At 44.3% G+C, this 23,409-nt stretch overlaps 1 protein-coding gene across 1 annotated transcript in view; it reads right to left on the bottom strand.

Moving 5' to 3' along the window:
- Ostf1 (osteoclast stimulating factor 1) overlaps positions 1-23,317 on the bottom strand; it is a 55,799-nt gene extending 32,482 nt beyond the window's left edge. The window contains exon 1 of the mRNA XM_059259870.1: positions 23,122-23,317. Within this exon, the coding sequence (XP_059115853.1) occupies positions 23,122-23,155 (34 nt within the window). The 5' untranslated portion in view covers positions 23,156-23,317. The remainder of the gene's footprint in view (positions 1-23,121) is intronic.
- Between the last annotated feature and the right edge of the window lie 92 nt (positions 23,318-23,409).

Here is a 23,409-nt window from a genome sequence, read left to right as displayed (position 1 = left end):
CATAGAAGAAATATGTGGACAGAGCTCTCCAAATGGACAAAGGGTGTGAAGATACTTCAGTTCCATGTAAATGCTCGTCAAAAGATGACTTAAGCATAGGAGCTAGTCCTCATTCTGTGGACAGCCAGCCTCTTTCCCCAGGCATCCCTGTCCTGGTCACTGCTGGGTGGACCCATGAACAAAGTGGCTATGGTGGCAGAGATGGAGGTTTTGTAGGGGTTTGATAACAAGGACTTCCACTCACCGAGGCTGACTTAAGGGCTCTGGCTCCTGCTGAGTGGTGGATCTACCAGCAACAGAGACCAACAATGAGCCCTGATATGACATGCTCCATTCCCCGGAATGACCAGCCAGCAACATGATGGCATATTGATTATGCTTTCTTTGTGGGAAGGCCATTGCTTTGACCTTACTGGGATAAATTCTTATTCTGGTTAGAGATTTGCCTTCGCTGCATGTAATGCGTCTGCAAAAACTACCAACAGTGTGGTCGTACAGAATGCCTTATCCACCATCATGCCATTCTATCATCATTTCATTTCACACTGTATTGCTTCTGACCAAGAAACTCACTTCATGGTCAAAGAACTGCAACAGAGGGTGCATGCTCATGGAATCCACTAGTCTTGCCATGTTCCCCACCATTCTAAAACAAATGGCTGGATAAAATGGTGGAGGTAGAATGGTCCTTTAAAGACACAGTTAAAGTGCCAATGGTGGTAATAGCCTGGACGGCAGAGGCAGGGTTCTTCAGAAGAAAATATATGCTTTGAATCAGCATCCAATACATGGTACTTTCCCTCCTACAGCCAGGATTCAAGGGTCCAGGAATAGGGAGTGGAATAGGAAAAGGTATCACTCAAAACTAAGAAAACTTTTGCTTCCTGTTCTTATGCTCTGCTGGCCTAGAAGTTCGTACCAGAGGGGGGCGGGGGGGGGGGGGTTGCTGTGAAGAATCTGGCCATGTTGTTTTTAGGAGGAATTTGGAACCTTGGGCTAGAAACCAGTTGAATGCTACCAGCAGAGCTTAAAGAGCTATCTACATAGGAACCTTAGGAACCTAGAAGACAGCCATACCGACAGCAGTGAACCCTGTAAGCCCAGCTCAAAGGTTTTCAGAAGGAAGCAAAGACTTTACCAGCAGTGAGCTATAGGCCATTCCTGTGATATTTTGGCAAAAATTCTGGCTTGCAGTCTGTCCCTGTCCTAAGAACTTGCCTATGGCTAAAAAAGGGGATGGATTAATTTCCTTGGCAGAGGAGATTTCAAAACAGCACATTACTGAACCTGTGGTATGTATTATTGGTAACTTTTATACAGTCAACAATGAAAAAGAGCAAGTAGGGCAAAATGTACAGTTTAGAGAGAAAAAGAACAACAGGAAGCTTAATGTTAGAGGCTTGAGGCTGTAACTACTAGAAATTAGAGAGGCCTTCTCTGCACTGGAACAAAAGGAGGGTATCCTCGGGGCAAGACTCCACTTGCTAAGCTTCTAACCTGCAGAAGAGAGCTGAAGGCACCTTCTCCTCATAGCAACTAAATAAACACTCGGCTGCTAATGCGATTCAAGGGCGCCAGCATCCATCCCACGTTGACAGCTGAACTTGGCAGTGAATTCCATGTCTACTTGATACTGACTTTAGAGTCATGAAGGCTGGAAGAATGAAGGGGTCGTGGATTCTTCCTCCATGGTTTCAGAGAGCTGCTGGGGCAATCAGTACAAAACAAGGGAGTCTTTGCATGAAGGCCAGGAGAGGGCAAGAGGCTGTGAAAAGCCATTGTGTAATGCTATCAAGTGAAGCCTGAGTTGCAGAAGACAACCCATGATACTGGAGATGCCAGAGCCATGAAACATCTGCCAAGCAGAGCTATACAAGGTATAGACAGGGTATAGAATCAGCAGAGAGAGAGAGAGAGAGAGAGAGAGAGAGAGAGAGAGAGAGAGAGAGAGAGAGAGAGATGTTGAAGAGAGCAAAGCTGGAGGGGCAGAGCCTTTAAGCCCTTTAAAAATTAAGTAGCAGATGTTGGACACGGAGTTGCAAGATTTGATGTTTGCCTTGCTGGGTTCTAGTCTTGTTTTAGTTCAGTATTTCTTTACTATGCCCCATTCCTCCCTTCTGGAATGGTAATGAATATTCTGTGCTAATATACATTGGAAGTGTATAATTTGCTTCTTAATTTTACAGATGGGGGGAGTTATAATTAAGAGATTACTTTGAGTCTCAGGAGAGACTCAGTGTTGAGAGTGTGAAAAATTATGGAGACTTTTCAAGTTGGACTAAATGCATTTTGCATTATGGTAAGACCATAAGCCTATGGGGGCCAGGGAACTGAATATGGGTGGTTTGAGTGAGAATGGCCCCCAGAGTCTCAGGCATTCAACTACTTGGTTACTAGTTGGCGGGGCTGTTTAGGGAAGTTTAGGTGGTGTAGTCTTGTCAGAAGAAGTACATCACTGAGGGGTAGGAACTGTAATAAAAAACAACTTGTCACTTCCACCTTGCTCCCTGCTCCAGACTGTGATTAAGGATGTGGGCTCTCAGCTTCCTGCACCAGCTACAACACTGCCATGCCTCCCCGCCATGATGAACTCTTATCCTCCAGAACCGTAAACCCAAAGAATCTCTTTCTCCTGAAGGTTGTCTTTGTCATAGTATTTTGTCACAGGAACAGAAAATACAGTGGGGGATGTTGCAAGATATTGATCATAGTGTGACATTCCTAGATTGTGTTAATAAAGTTAACTTTGAATCTGGAGGTGGAGCCAGCAACCAGATATTAGCCATAGTGAAGCCAGGAATACAGACAGGAAGGAGAAGGGAAGACTTGGAATTCACATGCTCTCTTGGATCTGGGAGAGATCCAAGAGTGTGGAGAGAAGAGGCCCTGGCTGGGTCCCCGGTAAGAAGGGGAAAGTTAGCTGGTTGCTCTTCCTCTGCTTCTTTGATCTCTCAGATTTCCACCCCAATATTGCCTCTCAAGTTTTTATTGGTAATAGAACAATTTAGCAAAACACAACAGGGGGAAACTAACAACAGTTCAGAGGCTATGCATGGGAACTGGCACGGGACAGACAGGGAAGCTTTGTTTCTTCCACTCAATCTTGCTGGGAATTTAAGACTTCTCTAAAAGCAAGTTTGGGATTCCAGAACACTCAGGCCTTCAAATGTTCAGATTAGGGAGGTTCAACCACTAAAACTCTTAGGTGTAAAGCAAACAAAACAAAGAAAAACAGCCAAGCATTTTGATTAAAGGATGCCCACGCAGTAATTTTTACCATGCTAATAAAAGCATAGAATCACTTCAATTCTGAAATAGCTGGCAGGAATTAGCCAAAGAAACTGTTCAGCAATAGCATCAATCCATTTTCTACAAGTCTTAACATAACATTTTAAATCGCAGTTCTAGAACCCTGACTAATCCACATAGGAAAAGAAGAAAATCAGAAAACCCTTTCTCTTGCACAAGAAAATATCACATGCCAAAATGACTTGTCCTTGCTATCTCACTGTTCCCAGAGCAAGTGGGTCTCAGCAGTTGAAAACCACAGGTCAGAAACCATGAGTGGACCGAGAAACAAAATGAGCAGCTTTCAAAATGAAATGTGGCCATGCAGGGTGGCACAGGACTATCATCCTACAGGATAATGAGGCAGGATGATTCTGTGCAGTCTGGGCCACACAGTGAGACTGTCTGAAAAGAATAACAAAAGATCAACTAGATCAGAAAAGATGAGCATACTATATTTAGCTGAAATAATGATTTTGTGAAATGTTTGCTTTACTGGGAATGGACAAATGCCTAAATAGATATTTTGGAATTTATCAAATACAGATTTTAGCATACTGGTGACAAACAAGCAACTGTTAAAATTAATATTTGGCAAAAGTAAATGTCATTCACCTAGACAGAATGAAATACTGCAATATAACAAAAATAGGAAACTATTCAAAAGTTCAATTATACGATTATAAATTTATTAGACAATCTAGAAAACCCTTTTTAACTTTTTTGCTCATCTATAATATGTGTGTGTGTGTGTGTGTGTGTGTGTGTGTGTGTGTGTCTGTACAATGTAAGCATGTGCTTATGTTTGTGAAAGCAGGCATATTCAGAGAACTAGCCCAGGCATTCCAGGAAGGGTCTCCTGTTTTTCTAGTATGTACTCCAGGCTGGCTGGCCTGAGAGTTTCTGGGAATTCTGTCTCGACCTCCCACCTCCTGTGGGAGTGCTAGATTACAGATGCTTACACCACATGTGTAACTTTTACCTGGGTTCTTGGAACTGAAACTCAGGTTCTCATTCTTGAGTGGCAAGTACTTTACCCACTGAGCCATCTACCAGCTGTACACCAACTTTCAGAATTTCCTTTAAAAGGACAGGAACCATAATTTCTCCACGCTATGAGTCTAGCTCAAAGGGACTTTGGTAAAACTAAGCTCACTCTCTATCACACCAGCTCTGCTAGTACAGCAATTGCCCACGACACAGTTGCCAGTGTGATAGTAAAGCCTTGGTTCCTATGTAGCAGTAGCTGAGGGCAGTGTGTACCTTCTCATCACCTAGACTTAACTAGACAACAACGACGATGACGATGATGACGATGATGATGATGACGATAATCCCACAAAGATTATCAGCAACCACTCTACCTCAACAATAATTCTCAAATTGTATGCATAATTTTCACTGTTGAAATGATTTGGGGGCTTAAAATTCATGGTTTCACAATCATTGTTAATTATTACAACATTGTTAATAGTAAACCCAAATATCACGCCTTGTTTGATTACTGGTGTGGGTACCAAAATTAGGTATGGGGGTTTCCTCTGCCATCTACAATGAATACTTGAGCAGATGTCTGTGGGTCATGTCAGCTGGCCAGTTGGTCAAAGCTGAGAGGCAGGTTCTGAAAGAAGTATAAGGCTAAGATGAACTTCTTATACTACTACATTCCTGAGTGTATGGGATGTGTAGGTGCATATATGTGTATGCATATGTTTCTATGTAGTTTTATGAACTAGATCATCAAGCAAAACGTTGCTGTGGGATGTATGGCAAATGTGTTGCTAATTAATCAATAAAACACTGATTGGCCGTTGGCTAGGCAGGAAGTATAGGTGGGGCAAGGAGGAGAATAAAGCTGGGAAGTGGAAGGCTGAGTCAGAGAGACACTGCCAGCCGCCACAATGAGAAACAGCTAGTGAAGATGCCGGTAAGCCACGAGCCATGTGGCAAGGTATAGATTAATGGAAATGAATTAATTTAAGCTATAAGAACAGCTAGCAAGAAGCCTGCCACGGCCATACAGTTTGAAAGCAACATAAGTCTCTGTGTTTACTTGGTCGGGTCTGAGAGGCTGTGGGACTGGCAGGTGAAAGAGATTTGCCCTGACTGTGGGCCAGTCAGGAAAACTCTAGCTACAAATGGCGTCCAACGTTGTGGCAAGAGTTTCCACCTAAAAAACTGAGAAAAAAGATTCTAAAACGGAGCTAAAAACAGCTTCCTAATTGTCTCTCTCAAATGAGCGGCAGCTGCCGGTTTGAGCTACTTGTGGGTTCCTAGTGTGCGTGCTCGACCTGCAGTATGGCAGGAATGAGGCCTCTGCAAGTGGCACATTAAGCTGCATGGTGGATTTAGCCTTTGCTGGTACAAAACAAAAAAAGAGGTTTTTGGGCTACACGCTGCTTGGACAAAAGCATAGACCCATCATAGCTCCCAGAGCTGGCGGTAAACATACTGTACCATACCACCATGTTGGGAAGCTGAGGTGGGCGGAGCCAGCAGCCACAGCTGCTGCAGTTTAAGGCAATAGATTCACGATAAGACAGATTCAGATTGCCGTTTCAGTCTTACAAATGCTGCAGTTTAAAGCAATAGATTTACAATAAGACAGATTCAGATGTAATAGTTTACAATGTGTGTAAAAATGTACGTAGGCTTGAAAGAGAGAAAAAGGAATATATACAGTTATATAAAGAAATAGTTTTTAAAAATAAAGTCTTTAAAGAGACAGTAAAGGTAGTATAAAAAATAAGCCACGTAAAAATGGATATTACACAGAGAATCTGGATTGTGTTGTCTTTGGGATTTCTAACTGCAGAAAAACATTTGATCATAAAAGATGTTGAGTTAAACCAATATGTATATTTTAAAGATACCTTGACTTCAAAATTTGAATGTAAGGATATGTTACTTTGGAAAAGAGACTCTGCTTTTGTTCCCACAGAAAGCCAAAGGCTCTGGATTTGTTCAAGATTAAGATACATCAGGTTTGACCAGCCAAGACCCCCTGAAGGTCTCCAATGACACCATGGCCCAGATGATCCAACATCCAGAATGGTTTGAAGGCATCTGGCTCAGACGATACAGCCTCATGGACTATTCCATAATTCTAAAATTTTCTTTGTTTCCCCATAAGATACAGCGCCCCCTTCCAGCAGGAAGTAGTAAGAGAAGCTACGCCCAAATTCCCAAATGATATGTAATTTTGCTTTGTTAAGGTTAAAACCTTCCTTTTTGAAAAAAAAAAAGGGGGAAGTGCTGTGGGATGTATGGCAAATGTGTTGCTAATTAATCAATAAAACACTGATTGGCCGTTGGCTAGGCAGGAAGTATAGGTGGGGCAAGGAGGAGAATAAAGCTGGGAAGTGGAAGGCTGAGTCAGAGAGACACTGCCAGCCGCCACGATGAGAAACAGCTAGTGAAGATGCCGGTAAGCCACGAGCCATGTGGCAAGGTATAGATTAATGGAAATGAATTAATTTAAGCTATAAGAACAGCTAGCAAGAAGCCTGCCACGGCCATACAGTTTGAAAGCAACATAAGTCTCTGTGTTTACTTGGTCGGGTCTGAGGCTGTGGGACTGGCAGGTGATAGAGATTTGTCCTGACTGTGGGCCAGGCAGGAAAACTCGAGCTACAAAACGTCTTACTAGAAGTCAAGGTCAAAAGATAAACCCTAAAAGCCCTAAAATCTGCTGAAGGAGTTTATAAGGAATACTAAATATTTCCTCAATTTTGTTTTAGTTTTAAGATTCAGCTATGCATTAAAAACACAACATTCTCCCCTCTCCCTCAAAAGCAAATAGTATAACTAATTTTAGAGTTCTCAAAAGGAAGTCATTTGACCAAAAGTAAATTATAGAAAACATGAATTTAGTATATACATTTATTCTTCACATTTTTCCTAAGAGAATGAAAGCAATACTAACCTTACATCATACTTTGTGGGTATAAAACAAAGCGTCCTACCTTGGATATCCTTAGGGTAAGTGAAAGCTTCAGTATGCTTTCTACCAGGATTATAGCAGAATGGTTGCTTTTGCTGTTTTTACTTTTAGATTTGTTTTCTTTTTGATTATGCATACTTTACATCTGTGTGTGGGTACGTGCATGTAAGTACAGGGGTCCTAGGGATCCAGAAACAGGCATCAGATCCCCTGAGGCTAGAGTTACAGTCACAAGCTGTCCCCACAAAGGTGCTGAGAATTGAACCTGAGTCCTCTGCAAGAGCAGCAAGCACTCTTAACTGCTGGGCCATTTCTCCAGGCCCTGAAACAGGATGTTTTCTGCTCAGAAACGAAACAGGGGAGTCTAAACGACGGTATCCAAGAGCCAAAGCCATCTTTCCGCTCCTGAGGTGAAAGGAAACAGCTGTGCTCTGTGAGGCCAACACAGGCTTCCCTGGGGTTTTGTGGACTCCAACGCCCATAAATGAGAGATCATCCCAGAACACATTTCTTGGCTTGGATTCTCATGTGTATCATTCCACAAAAGCCCACTGCTTCAAAAATAACGAGGCACAGCAATGTCCAAGAGCTGAGGATGTGAAGAATAATGTAACTGCATACATTTCTTCCCACACACTCATATTCTTGGATTAAAGCAGATCAATAGAAAAGATTATAAATGCTGTTTGTATTCCTCTTATTCCAATACTACCTCTTCTCTGACTGCCACCCCCTTCTCCAATCCAAAGGGGGGGGGACACAGAAGAATTTGCAGTATGTCTTGATTTCAGGGGCAGGAATGGCAGGCTCCTTACAAACAGTAACCAGTGTGTTTCCTGACAAGAGGGCTCTGTTTATTAACAGGGTGCCTTTCTAGTCCATTTTCGTTTCATTCGCTTCCACTCTGCAGCGCCTCTCAGCAACCTTAGTCATTTACTTTTACTTCGTGAAAGATCACAAACACTGGCTACTTTCATTTCCTCCACATATGACATAAACGTCCTAAATAAGAGGATTCAAACGTCCAAATGACACGTTCTTGTCTGACTATGTCCTGGGTAACTAACCATTAAAGAAAGGGGACAACGATTGCTAAACATTCCTCAATAGTTTGAGGAGACCAGGAGGAAAAGTGGAAGAAAATGATTTCAGTTCTGAGACTATCTGGACCATCTTCTGTGAAAGGCAGAAGCCTAATGACGGGCGTCGGACAGCAAGGCCTAGTTTTGTATGACCCACGGCCAGAATAGCTTTATAGTTTTAAACAGTTCTCAGCATGAAAATGATCGGAGTTCAGTGTCCAGGACTGAAGACTGATCATTTATCAGAACACAGCTGTTCATTTGCATTCTGTCTGGTTCATTCCCTCACACATGCAGTCACTCCAGACTTCATGGAACCCACCAAACCTGAAATCCTCAGTCTCTGCCCCCATACAGAAAAGCCCCATCCCACGGCCCCTTCTGAAAGTAACAAATTGGACAAAGGCACATTATGGGGAGCTGCAGCCCATGTGCTCTACAAAGACCCCAAATGAGGCTGGGCCCAGCTCCCTCTAAAATAAGACCATTAGCTGGGCAAATGACTCTACATAGCTAAGACCAGAGACAGGAAATTCCCCAATACTAAAACCATTCATTGAAAACTAAATGACCCTTCTAAACTCACACTTACAAGACATTTATTTACCATGGGCCAGGCACCATGCAAAGCACTAACTCACTATGATTCACCGAATCCTTGAAACAATTCAAATCCTTTATTAACCATATTTTATAGCCGAGAAGCTACAGTTCCAGTTGGGAAGTACCTAGTCTGGGTCCACAGAACAAGGAGAAAGCTTCCCTAGGGCCATGGGATTGCTGAGGTCATGATGAAGAACCCCAGTTCTCAGCACTGGACAGTCCTCAAGAGAACTCACAGGTTCCTGAGAGTGAAAACATTCATATACATAAAGTAGCACATACAGCTTCTGACATGTATGCATCCTTGTTAGTCATCATTGTGTGCATTTGTACATTACTTGGGGATTAATGCATATGTCTTTGTTGTCACTAACAAAACAGTATTATCAAATTCTAGCCTTGTATATTAGGGAATGCATCACATACAATATCCTGGCAAAAAATACCTCAATGCTTTAATTAAGGGAACAGAACATACATTACATCCCTGATGACCACTGGAGAATTAAATAAGTTTAAATTTGTACTTTTAAAACAGATTTAGGAACACGAATATATAGACTTAAAATGTTCATTCATGTGTACATGTATACAACAGTTTTATTACCTTCTTAAAAATTTGGTTTTTGAGCTAGGCCTGGTGGTATTACCTGTTATTCCAGGTACTTGGAAGATTCAAGCAGGATGTATGATCACACACTCAAAGCCGCCAAGCAGCAGAGTCAGTACTCCAGGCCAGGGCAACTGAGCAAGAGCTTGTTTCAAAAAGTAAATCGAAGGCTGGAGACATGGCTCAGTGGCAGAGCACTAGTCTCATATGAGCACGGTCCCAGGATCAGTAATGTTTGAAAAATATAGCTTTGGGGGAACAAACTTATGTTTTACTATTATGTAAGAGACTGGCTGTAATGTACATGCAACTAGCTATGTAAAGCAAGATACGCATAAAAAGAAAAACTGGGTAGCAGAACTACAAGTCACATTTATTTCCTTTATGTTATGAACTGCCAAGAGTAAAGAGGAATTACTAGAAAATATGATCTTTATTAATGTCCTGTTGAAGGACAATTTGGAAGTCATGTGAAATTTATCAGGATTTACTAATAGGGTCCCCTTTGCTCCCTGTTTTCTCCCTGAAATAGCCATGAAAAGAAATGGCAGACAGACAAACCCCTACAATGGCAAAAACACTCACAGACACTAGTGAGCGCTGAGATCAGCACAGCTTACAGGAGGCAACGTCTACTTCAATTTAGAATGATCACATAAGGTACCCGTGGAGAGGGAGGCGAGGGAAAGGAAGCCCCAGAACAAAGCCCAGTGTGGTGCACAGGGGTGCAGGGCAGGAAGTGCATTCTGAGGACATCCACCAGATCAGGGTGCTTGAGGCAGAGGGTGGAAAGAAGAGCGAGAGATCAGGCTTGGGGCATGAACATGTGCCAGGGCTGTCTCAAGATCAGAGAGGCAGGGGAGGGGTGTTTGCACTTGATCTTTTAGCTGTTTTCCATATGATTTCCAGTGGCTGGGAACTGTGTAAATCCCACATACTCAAAAACGGCAGACACAACCAACTCCTCTAGGGAAGCAATCGCTAGAACACTTACATGTCTACACCAGTGTGCACACTCTTTCAAGAGCATTAGAAAGATCCACAAAAGAAATATAGTCAACCAGACACACACACACACACACACACACACACACACACACACACACACACTCATACACACATACACATTTTCATAAAACCAAAGATAATTTTATTAAAAAGCAACCTTCCTTTCAGCGATTGACTCCAATGTTTTGGTTCCTATTTTCTCTCCTCCCCCTGAAGTATCCACACCCCTGCCTTCACCCTTCTGTATACTAGTCATAACTAATTACAGACATTCCGTCCTACTACTGGGAGGTCGGTAATTTGAAACAACAGGTCAGATCATTTCATGTATTAATGTGTGCAACCAGTGTTTAAAAAGTTTGTGAAAAAACAAACAGCAACAACAACAAAAATGACTTCAGATTTTAACTATCTAGAACACCTGCGTCAATGAAACACTCTTTTAGACTTAGCTCCCACAGGCACACCCTAGCAAGACGTGCTGGGAGAAATGTGTTCATTTATGAACCCTAGAAATGTGTTGAGAACGTCTGAACTTTTGAAACCTGGCACAGAAACAAGGGTGTGCAGTGTGGGAGAGACGGGAAGAATCACTGGGGGCCAAAATGTAGTCTCAGAAGGGTGGCCAAATCTGTAGCAGCAAGTTAATACTCAAACTCTGGTGTAACAAAACAAACCTGGGTGTGTTTGAAATGTAAAAATCATGAGAAAAAGAGAAAAAAAAGTCAACAAACAATGCCTTTGAAAACTGAGCTCTTCCTCTTCCCAAAGCAAAAGGATTCCATTTTTTTTCTCTGCAGCATGCCAAAGCGATCACAAAGACCCTGTCTCAAGGAGTCAGGCTTGATAGCAAAGTCCTACAATACTTAGGAGACTGAGGCAGGAGGATTGCAAATTCAAGGCCAGGCTAGGCCAGCCTAAGCAACTTAGTGAGGACTCTGTCCCAAAATAAAAAGATGGCTGGAGATATGGCTTAAGGGTAGTGTGTGTGAGGCCCTTGGTCTAGTTACCAGTTGTTGGTGTTTGGGTTGGGGGGAGGCACAACCGGGGTGGGGTGGGCTCAAAAAAGGGAAAGGGGTTCATCTGCCAGAAATCAGCAAGGTGTCCAGAGCAGTCAAACCCACTGACACCCGGCTTTCAGCTGGAAACTGCTTCCCTGGGTGTGTCTTCTCTCAGCAGGGCAGCTTTACTTCAGAGGTCTGTACCATGCCTGTCATAGGAGGGAAAAGGATGGATGGTGGCCTTGGAAATGTGGCCCAGTACCTTCTACTGCCATTCCACTTCAGAGCCTGGCCTGGAGTCTCCATCTCTTCAACCCTGGCCACTAAGCAGCAGACAGACAGCTAGGTAGTGAGCAGTCCTCACAGTTGAGACCCTTTATAGAGATGAAGGGCTTGACAGATATAAGGAGGTCTGGAAAGGCCCAGTAAGTCCAAGAGGCTCCCACAGGGCCAGAGGTGACCTTTACTGGGTGAAGTATCATGGTGTTTCCCCACACTACCCAGACTTAAAAAGAAGGAAAAGTCCAAAGGGAACAGAGGCCTCTAGAACTTCACTGGAGATCAGGACCAGGTAAACTAGAGATGTGGTTTTCTGGGGCCACAACAGAACAGGGTAAATTACAGGACTGTTAGAATAGAAACCTCCTTTTCTCGCAGGGCCTGACAAAGGAGGTGGCAACCCATGAAGGTCACAAACTTCAGTACTTCACCTCCAGGACACTCTAAGACCGGGGAAGGTCCCACTCCCCTCTGAGGCTATACTAGGCTCATGGAATGCTTTGAAAACCCATTAGAATTGACGGGTACCCAGATTTATGTGTATAGAGATGTTTGGCAGGAGACTATGGAATCTGCTCTTAAAATCTAGAGATGCCCACTCAGGAGGCAGAGCCAGGCAGATCTCTGTGAGTTCGAGGCCTGCCTGGGCTACCAAGTGAGTTCCAGGAAAGGCGCTAAGCTACACAGAGAAACCCTGTCTCGAAAAAGAACAACAACAACAACAAAATCTAGAGATGCCCTGCCTTCCTCTCCAGCCTAGATCCTATGGCAGGCATTATTTGCTGTTTTGCTGTGTAATATGTGAATGGAGTGGCTGGGACAGAAGATGGAAGAATCTGCACTCTCAGGGCCTGACCCCACCCACACACCATGGTCATCTGAACCGCGGGCTCTGAGGTAGACACAGAATTCACTCTCCTCTATACTCATTGTCTACATTCCTATGTAGCCCACCCTCCCTCACTGTCTATCCCAAGAAATTAATATTCATAGTATTATACTCTCCAATAAATAGAATCTGTTGAATCCTAAAGACACTGCAATGAAACCTGTTCCTAGCACGGTAATTATAAATTCTTGAGTTAATTCCTTAACTCCAGGTCTAAGAGTTGTTTATTTAGTAGTCAGGGAGCAGAGATGGAAGAAAGAAAGAGGTTTTTAGTTTCTTAGTAAGATGCACCTCAATGCAGAGTAACACATGGGCAGTCATCCTTTTAGGGGAAGCCTTTTCATCTCTCTGGTTAAAGGCCAGCAATGAAAACCCTCTTGCCTAGAATCGGAAGTGAGAATCCCTATGAAGCTGACCTTGAGCCCACAGTTTAAGACTGTATCATTTCAAAGAGACAGAAAGATAAGATGGGAGTGCCCCAGAAAGAAGACCTCTAAAGGACACTTAACACAGAGAATGAATTTCTAAAAACTACAAGTCATATTCCCAGAGCTCCCATCCACAGAGCTGACATTTTCTAAACATAAAATCCTGTATGGGTTGATGGCTTCTGTGGAGGGGGAGTCAGTTTTCTTTAAGGGTGTGACCCCTGCTAGGTTGATCATGCTCCAGAGGATGGCCCCAAAGCCATGAGCATATAGGCAGCAAAACTGGATTCAGCGGATTATTTAAAAAAAAAAAAAAAAAGGAGGGGGGGACATGAAGTTGGGAGGGAGTGGGGTGGGTAAAGGTTAGGTCTGGAATGAGCTGGGAGAGGACTATATGAAAAATATTAGTTTTAGGGCCAGGTGGTGGTGGCACATGCCTTTAATCCCAGCATTTGGGAGGTAGAGGTAGGCGGATCTCTGTGAGTTTGAGGCCAGCCTGGTCTACAGAGCTATTTCCAGGACATCTAGGGCTGTTACACAGAGAAACCTTGTCTCAACAAACAAACAAATAAATAACTGAATATATTAGTTTAATGAACAAAAACCTCACAGAGAAAAATAAACAACCTGCCTTGGCAGTCATGCATGCATGGTCACATTTTACAATGGTCTCCTTAGAATCAGTGCCTATGGTGGCCCAGGAGCATCATGCCAGGTTCCCAAAGTTCTTTCTCCAGTTAGCTGTAAGCAAAGCACTACCCTACACAGGCAGAACTAGTGAAATGGGATCAGATCTCATTATCAATACACTGTACCCCACCCTAGTCCTCCGGCCATCCTCCCTACCTCCCTACCTCTGAGGATCAGTCCTGAACTCTGACCTGGAGTATTCCATCTCCCCACAAGTGTGGATCCACATGGTACTAGGCACAGCGAGGGGTAGGTAGGGAGTAACTAAAAGACCCAAGGGTCTGTGAGAGGCAGTGTGCATGAAATTATTCAGATATGTGGGAGATTATATAAAAGGCCAGTCCAAAGCAATGAAGTAAACTTGGAATCAGACTTAAGATGTGATGAAGAAACTGAAGTCCAGAGTGGTTTTTATGACTTACCAAGGTCACCTAGCAAGTTAACTGAAAACTCGAGACCAGAACTTCCTCTCGAAGCCGGGTTTTATTTTTCATTTCTGTAAGTGGCCTCCTCTACAGTGTATAGTGTAGGCCTCTAATATCCACTCTGAGGCGGTTTTCATACCCAAATTCTGCCATTAGAAAGTCACTCACTATTCAGGAGTTCCTTTCCAGAAGCATGTTTCTTACTTACTACACACACTGTGTGTGTGTGTGTGTGTGTGTGTGTGTGTGTGTGTGTGTGTATGTGTGTGTGTCTGTGTGTCTGTTTTGAGACAGGGTCTCATGTAGCCCAGGCTGGCCCCAAACTTGCTATGTTGGTAAATCTGGCCTTAAGTTTCTGATCCTCCTTCCTCTACTTCCCGTGCTGGAATTACAGGATGTACCATCATGCTTTATATGATACTGGGGATTGAACTCAGGTCTTTGTGCACACATGGTTGTGGGGGCCCACAGAGACTCCAAGGTGATGCCTTATTCCATCTTGACTCAGGGTCAGAGAGTGTGTGTTTGCTTTGCCCACAAGGCTACATAATAGAATGTTTTGGGCAAAGGTGTGGTTACCGGGTGTCTTATATTTCAAGGCCTAATTACAAGATGCTTTGCGGGAAGGCGTGGTCACCAGGTGTTCTGAAAATTAAGGAAGGGTCTACATTTGTTGTACTTTGTACCTTGACTTTGAAAAGGGGAGGTCTTTTGCTTCTCCCCTTGCTGGTGTATAAAAGGCCCATTAGGAATAAACTCGAGGCAACTGTGGTATTGACTCAGAGCCCTCCAGAACCTACCCTGTGTCTCTGTCTTTTTCTTCTATGCTATTTTTCTTATCTATTATTTCTCAGTCCTCACTCCTCCCTTCAAGGACTGTTCAATAGGGCTGGTCCCTGACACATGGCAAACACTCTACTGGATGAGCTACATCCCAGACCCTTACCTTATATTTTAATGTAAGTACTTTGGAGCTGGAAACTACAATAGATCAATGATCGGGTTAACACTGACAGTGCACTAACTCATCAGATGAGAAGCAGTGAGCTCATCCTCAGGGCCCATGGACAGAGCAAAAAGGAAACCAAGTTGTAACTGCTGTGAGCGAGGAAGACTGGGATAAGTCTCCCCAGGCCTGTAACCCTGGTACCTTACAGTGCCACCATCATGCCCAAACAAGTTGGCCATGCCATTAGGGTCTGCCTAACATGAGGCCTGAAGAGGGAAGTAAGCCCACACCAAGGCCTACCCGAAATCAGACAAGCCTCCAGGTCAACTGTGAAAGTAGACAGGCCTCCAGGCCAACTGTGAAACCACACCAAGGCCTACCCGAAAGTAGACAAGCCTCCAGGTCAACTGTGAAAGTAGACAGGCCTCCAGGCCAACTGTGAAACGGTACATCAGAAATGCAGGGGGCCCATACGGACAGGTAGCTAGACAGTAAAACAGTGGCAAAGAGTAAGGGCTAAGGACAGTTTAAGCATCGGGGATCTAGACACTAGTCAAAAGGGAGTCCAGAACAGATCTCTGACATCAGAGACCCCAGTTCAACCAGGAAATGGGCAAGAGCTTGTTACGGAAAGTAGAGCTCCTAATAAGCAGAATCAAGTCCTAGGAACCAAAAGTCCCCAAAGAACCCCTGACTCTCAACATTCAAGTACAGACTTGGCCCTCCAGAAGGGGAAGGAAGGTATTCAGCAAGAACCAGAACCCCTGTGGGAGCGGGGAGGGGTTCTCAGAAAGAGGATGGTAACAATTGCCACGGCAGCAGCTCCTACTTCAGCCTGCAGCTCTGTTGGGCCAGATCCTGGCAGGCAGCTCAGTAGGTGACTGGTTTTCAGACCCTACATGCAGATGTGGTTCAAGAGACAGCTTTCTTCCCCCAACAGAACACTAAAGTCAGGAGTCTGTTTTCTGTTGCAATGTTCCAAAGCCCTGTCTTAGCCCGTGACACTGTGAGAATGTCTCCAATTGAGGTCCTCCAGAAGTACCATCAAGATGAAGCTTCTCTGATTCATCAAGATAACAGACCCTCAAACAGTTAAAGAGGATGTGCTCTAGAAAACCCCAGAAACCTCAGCAAGCAATGCATCAGACATAAGTGTCAGAGTCTGGGCCTTAAGCAAAGATGAGACACAGAAATGCTCCAGACTTCTGGAGTCAGAGATATGTCAACTGAGTCTCATCTAAGGCTCTCACCTATGCTCAGCATGTTAGGATGTAGAAGCATCTCCCAGTTAGTGCAGTGTTTGCTTGGGAGATTGTCAAGAGCCTTTCCAAATTAACCCCAGGCTGAAGATAGCTCTTGTCTCACAGGAGTGAGTTAGGCCATGGATAGCCAGCAGGGAGTCCTGAAATGGAACCCAGGAGTTTCTCTGAACAAGGCAGGTCATGAAGACTCTGCTTGGTGCTCCCTCTGATTTCTGTAAGGGACCTGAGTGAGGCCCTCTGGCTCAGGTACAATGCCACTGGTTGTGACATCTTCCTTAGTTTGAGTTCAAATTGCTCACAAGTTTCCAAGAAATTAGGAGGGCCAGGAGAAAAGATGTACTCCAAGTGCTTGGTGAATTCCAAGAATGTAAAACCAGAGTAGCTCATCAAATTCGTAGGGATGATATTGTTTTAAAATCGATGCCAATAAAAATGTAAAACTAAAGCTGGGTCGTGGCGGTATGCAACTTTAATCCCAGCATTGGGGAGGCAGAGGCAAGCAGATCTCTGAGTTGGAGGCCCACCTGGTCTACAGAGTGAGTTCCAGGACATCCAGGGTAACAGAGAGACCCTTTCTTGAAAAAAACAAAAAAACAAAAAAACAAAAAAACAAAACATGTACAACTGACAAAACACAAAACATGTACAACTGCGGGCTGGAGAGATGGCTCAGCGGTTAAGAGCACTGACTGCTCTTCCAGAGCTCCTGAGTTCAATTCCCAGCAACCACATGGTGGCTCACAACCACCTGTAATGAGATCTGGTGCCCTCTTCTGGCCTGCAGGGACACATGCAGGCAGAATACTGTATACATAATAAATAAATAAATCTTTAAAAAAAAAAAACAAAAAAACATGTACAACTGCAAAATTGCCCTTCAAGTCCTGCCTCCAAAATAAGTTGAGAAGCTTGCCTGTGGCGCTCAAAAGTTCTTCAGGTGTTAAAAATAAAGTAGGAAATGACTGGCAAGAATAGGAAGGTGGCTGCATCAGTCACCAGGTAACTTGCTTCATTCTTTTGAAGTACCTAACCCTCTTTAACTACAGCTACAAGCTAAACAGCCACAGCCTACCAATACCCAAAAGCACCTGAGTGGAGGACTGGAATTCCAACACTTCAATTCTCACTTTCAGTATAGAACAGAACCATTTTTCTAAAAGTAGGCAAATGGCTTTCTCTTTATTTTTTTGTTTTTGTTTGTTTTTTTGTTTTGTTTTGTTTTTGTTTTTTAAGACAGGGTTTCTCTGTGTAACAGTCCTGGCTATTCTGGAACTCGCTTTGTAGACCAGGCTGTCGAACTCACTGAGATCCACCTGCCTCTACCTCCCAAGTACTGAGATTAAAGGCATGCGGTGGCTTTCTCTTTAACTCAACACACACACACACACACACACACACACACACACACACACACACACAATTTGCAGTTCCATACGTGCACCAGGTTTCCCTGGATTCTTAGAGAAACTTGGCACCTGTGGTCAGTCAGATGTGCATGGTAGGATGTACTTCAAAGGATGACTTGCCTGTCCACACGCCAGCAAACCCTGACTCAGCTCTCAAGACCCTTCTTATAATTACCCCTCCTCCGTGACACCTTTTCAGTTTCCCCAAATTCTGTGTCCTGTGCTTCCAATACTCTGATCATCTGCAATAAATAATATCCAAGTCCAATGTATTAATTAAGTTTTTTTTCTGCTTTGGCTGGGTCACAATTTTTGAGGGTTAGTGAACTGATACAATCCATTTGCAATCTCTCTGAAAAATGGCAGTATAGCCACATTCTGATACCCAAATGCCACTACAGGGCTATATCTACTCTATCCTGTGGATTTGCAAAACTACACCGTGTGTTATAACACTGCTATAACAACAGACCGGAATCCATCTAAATGTGCATCAGTAGGGTTCCCTTAAACAAACATCAGCAAACACCATGTAGGAGTTTAAAAGAAACTCAGCCACTCTTGGTACTATGTGCTTCTTTTACCACACTCCCCTAATGTGGGCCAGGAAGACATCTCAAGGGTTGAGGTACCTGCAGCCAAACCCTGGGACGCACACGGTAGAAGACAGAACAGACTCCAGCAAGCTGTGCTCTGATCTCCACACACACACACACAAACATGAACCTCCTCCCCGTAGCATGTCCGAGTTAAAGCCTGAGCTCTAGTCCCAAGCCACATACATCACTAACAGCTAGCTTGGAGGCTTATTTATCCTGAGTAAAACAAGGATCTAGGGACCTCCTTCACAGTGAAGTTAGAATAAAGGCAGGAGAGTGAGGACACAGAGTGCTTGCTATCGTGCCTGACATGTGGGGCCAACTAAATGTTAATTTTCCCCATCACCACCATCATCATCCAGGGAGTTTTCGGAAGTTTCCCCTTGGACTATACTCAGCCATTAGGTATAAATACATCACACTGATAGAAGAAAACAGTCCAGTGTATATCTGAAAGCCAAGTCAAAGGGCATATATACAATGCCCTTTATGCTTTTATCGTGAATAACAAAGAAGTCAGAACACTGGCTGGTTTCTTCTAAAGTTCCACAGATTTATTTTCACAGGACACATGAAATATTTATATTGCTTTCCTCTCACCACCAAAATCAATAAGCCATTTGGAGGAGATGGCCAAGGTCAGACATCAGGTTTCCAACTACAGTGGACTGTCACCAAATCTGTCCAAAATGAGAGGGTCTGAAGGTTCAGGTGATATTCGGTGCATTCCTTATCCCAGGGCCCATCAAATTTCTCAGTCTCTGTGAGGACTAAATTCTGTCCTGTCCACCTTCAAGCTAGGTAGAACCACTCTCCTTGCAGTGCAAGGCTCCTGAGGGTGGCTGAAAACCACATAACAGCTCTCTACACAAACTGAGAGGTCTCAGGGCTCTGAAGGGCAGGTCAGTCCTATGCACTGAAGACTGAGCTGGGGTGCCATATCTATTGACAAACCTTCAGGAGCCAAAAGTGGCCCCACAGAAGATAAAAGGCCAGGAAAGGCACAGGCAAACTGTGACTGAAATGGTGTTTCAAGCACAATACAGACAATATAGAATCCCAGCCCACAGCAAGATATCTCAAACTGACTCTCGGACACCATTCTGAGGATAACTGCTTCTATTTTTCCTTTTGTGATGAAAAACTGACTTACAGGGGAAAAAAATAAATAAAACCTGAGAGGTTATTCATACAGTGTACTATCTCTAGGTGATAAGGATGGTTTTTAAATTTTATTATATTTATTGTTTATCTGTATGCTCCAAATATTCTAAAATAGAAAATATATTTTATTACTTGGTTTGTTTTTTGAGGTAGGTGCTGCATAGCTAGGCCTCTTTGACTTCAGCCTCTTGAGTGCAAGGATTCCAGACACGCACCACATTAAGATTTTGCTTTTTTTATACAAGATTAAACAATTAAATGGACATGGTCAGCCATCTAGCTGTAGATAAAGAAACTAAATACCAAACAAGTAAGAACTTTATCTTATTGTTCCCCAGAACCCCCAGGGCCCAGTGCAAGCCACAGTAAGGAATGTCTAAACAAAAGACCAGGCAAGGTGGTGAGGCAGAGGCAGACTGAGCTTAGTGAGGTCCAGCCCAGGCTGGTCTGCAAAGTAAGTTCCAGATCAGCCAGGGCTAGAAAGTGAGATCCTGTCTCAAAAAGAAACAGAGAAAGAAGCAAAGACAGAGAGAAAACAGAAAGGACACTCTGGACACAGGCCAAAAAAAAAAAAAAAAAAAAAAAAGTACAGTGAGATTCTGCTCAGTCCTCGGTAGTTCGAACGTGGCTGGACTCTCTCCTTGTAAGATCTCAACAGAACTTTCCTGGAGAGCCTCCTTCCAAGAAGAGCCCCTTGCTGGGTATAGGCTGTTTGGCCTGAAAGATACATTACCCACTTTGTTATTTAATGTCCGTTGCTTGCTATTTGTGATAATTTATACTGACTTACATTAGGCTACGACATCCCATAGGAGACAAGCTTCCAGATTTACCTATGGGTATTATCTAGCATAGGTCAGCCTTTAAGAATGCCTGGGAGGGATTTCCTTGATTAGGTTAACTGAGCTGTGAAGACTCATCCTTGGCAAGGGCAGCACCATTCTTTGGGTTTGGGTACTGCATCTGGATAAAAAGGAGGATGCTATCTGAGCAGGAGCATACATCCTTCTCTGCTTGGTGACTGCAGATGCACTGCGGCCAGCTGCCTCACACATCTGCCTCCAGGACTTTTCAACTGTGGTAGACTACCCCCGGAAACTGTGAGCCAAAAGAAATCCTTAGTCTCTTAAATTGCAACAGGAAAAACAAGGCAGGCACAACTAGACTCTACCCCCTCATCCAGCTCCTCTCTTTGCGGTGCTGCCCAATAAATTGGGAGTCGGGGTGTTTTATTCCTCAGCGTTTTCCTGTACATATATCCAGCCCAACATATGAAGAGAATCTGGGGGAATTTTGTCTCAGATCTCAGTGGCATTAAAGTAACTACGTCCCAGAATAAGCAACACATGTTAATTTCCTGAGCACAAAGGACCTTATCATTGCTCTTTTGTCTGTGTGCATGATGCTGATCAGGAATAACATGACAGCCCCAGGTCAGTAACTTTACAGGAGCTTATGACATGTGTGCCTATCAGCTTACTTTTCTTCTCATTTCTTAATATTCTTCCCTCACTGCCCCAAGCCTTTTTCCTTTTCCTCTCCCCCAACTCTCTGACAATGTGAATTTTTAAAAAAAAAATATTTTGGGACGAAGGAGGGTGTAAACAAAGCAATAAATGAGAATTTAAACCTTAAATATGTTCTCGTGAATGCCAGGTTTCTTTGGAGACCTTCACCCCTGCGACTTGCCTGGAGAACAAGGAGAGTCCAGTACACCTGCTGTCAGTACCCAAGGTGTTCAGCACTGCTGTCAGAAACCTTAGATCCCTAGCCAGCTGTAAAATATTCAGGGCCCCTCACACAGTGGAGCCTGACTAGCTGAGCCCGGCTCCTCCATCCATCACCACCCCACCACTGATATGAGATGAGTTAACCTCTTCGATTCCCCCTGGGCAATAGGAAAAAAAGAATGGTACTGACCTAATACAGCTGCTGGGAGAAGTAAATGAATTCAAACATGTATGGGTGACTAGACCAGTGCCTACCACACAGTACATGTGGGCCAGTTTTTTTTTGTTTTTTTTTTTTGTTAAGTCCTACTGACACTAATATTTCTCATTGTAAGTTACTAAGTCACCAAACTGATTTTCATGGCAAGTTCACTTATGTCTTGGCCTCACTTGTAAATCCCTGTGAAGTCAGTTCTTTCTAAATAGCAAAAATGTTTAGCCATGTGTTTTCTGGCTTGCTAGGGAAAAAAGCAGAGATGTAGACAACAAAATAGTTCCCAGAGACTATCTCCATTTAGTAACAGGATGAATCCTAAACCACACCCAAAGGTGCGTGAACACACAAGTTCACAGATGCAACTCGCGACTTCTCTTTTAATGTGTCTGGAGGGATGAAAAACTCACGACCTGATTCCGAAGTCAATCTTCTAAATCAAGCGCTTTGTTTAGCTATCAAAGAATTCAGCATAGCTGTACACTTGAGGTCCTGACTTACATCTGAGTTTACAAAACTGCCATCTCATACATCCGCATCTAAATTGCAAATTGCAAACTTCTCAGATTTCACATCGAAGGCAGCCTCTAACCAGCACCGCCCTGACTCTGATCAGGCCAAAGCCAGTCTGAGCCACTTCCCTCACCCTTGGCCCTGAAAAATTTAAGTCGTCAAAGAATGCCTACTTCATAAATGTGTGTGCATTATTTTCAAATTCAGGGGCTTGATACTGCCACAAAAGAATAAAACTAAATAGTTATTAAATTTCGAGTGACTGACAAAAAAAAAAAAACTCAAGGGAAAAAAATCACTGAAGCAGCATAAGCTGCCATAAAGGATGATGTAAATGGCTCGTTTCAAGTTTCAGCCTTTGCAATACCAAAGTTGCAGACTGGGAAAAAAAAAGAGCTGGGAATTCGTCAGTCATTAATCTCCCACTTTCCTATGAATTCTGTTAATTACCTATCCAATGAAAGCTCCTACGAGTTTATTTGGCCGAACTGAAATATAGCAGTCCCTTTAAATTCTCTCGTTTCTCCACATCACAGAAAACACTCTAAGAACAACGTTTAAAAAGTGAACCAGGAAGAGTGGTCAAGAAAACTGCTTTGAGGAACTTCGGGCTCTCTCTAGTTTAGTTCGCCAGAGTCACCCTAAGCAAAGCACTAGGACGCACGACAGAGCGACAGTGCCTCAAGCGAAGAACCGAGAGGGTCGGGGGCCAGACTGTCCCGCTGGCAGCCCGGGTGCAGCCCTCCAAAGCTGCCCAGAGACCTCGGATCCCCAGCCTGCTCTCCTCCGGCCCCGCAGGCAGCGGGCGCAAACCCCACCCAGCCGCAGCGCACTTCCCGTTCGCCGGCGGGTCAAGAACTCCAACTTGACAAGCGACACGCAGAGCTATGAGGAAGTGGCCGCGACCTAGGTGCTTGTCACCACTTCGCTGGCACGTCCTGGCGAGCCGTGCGGAGGGAGCCCGAGGGCGCCCCACGGGAACTCCTGCTCTGCGCCCCGCAGCCCGGAGACCCGCACGCGCAGCGCGCAGTTTCTTACCTGGTTTGACCGGTTTGGGAGGTGGCTTGGACATGGCGCTTCGCGGAGCGGCCAGGCTCAGCCGCGGGAGCCCCCACACGCAGACGGGAACCGGGCGCCAAGCCTGCGCTGGCCGCGGCCGCTCAGAACCCGCGTGTAGCCGATGCGGGACACTCGGACCAGCGAGCTCCGCAGACCGCCCTGCCTTCCCACCAGGAAGTGGCCGCGCCTCGCCGGCCGCTGATTGGCTGCGGCGGGCAGCCGGCGGAGCCTCGGAGGTCCAGCCTGCTCGGGAGCGGACCTGCTCCG

This window comes from Peromyscus eremicus, chromosome 1, assembly GCF_949786415.1.
Source record: "Peromyscus eremicus chromosome 1, PerEre_H2_v1, whole genome shotgun sequence".
In the NCBI taxonomy this organism is placed as follows: Eukaryota; Metazoa; Chordata; class Mammalia; order Rodentia; family Cricetidae; genus Peromyscus; species Peromyscus eremicus.
This window is presented reverse-complemented; position numbering and strand designations above follow the sequence as displayed.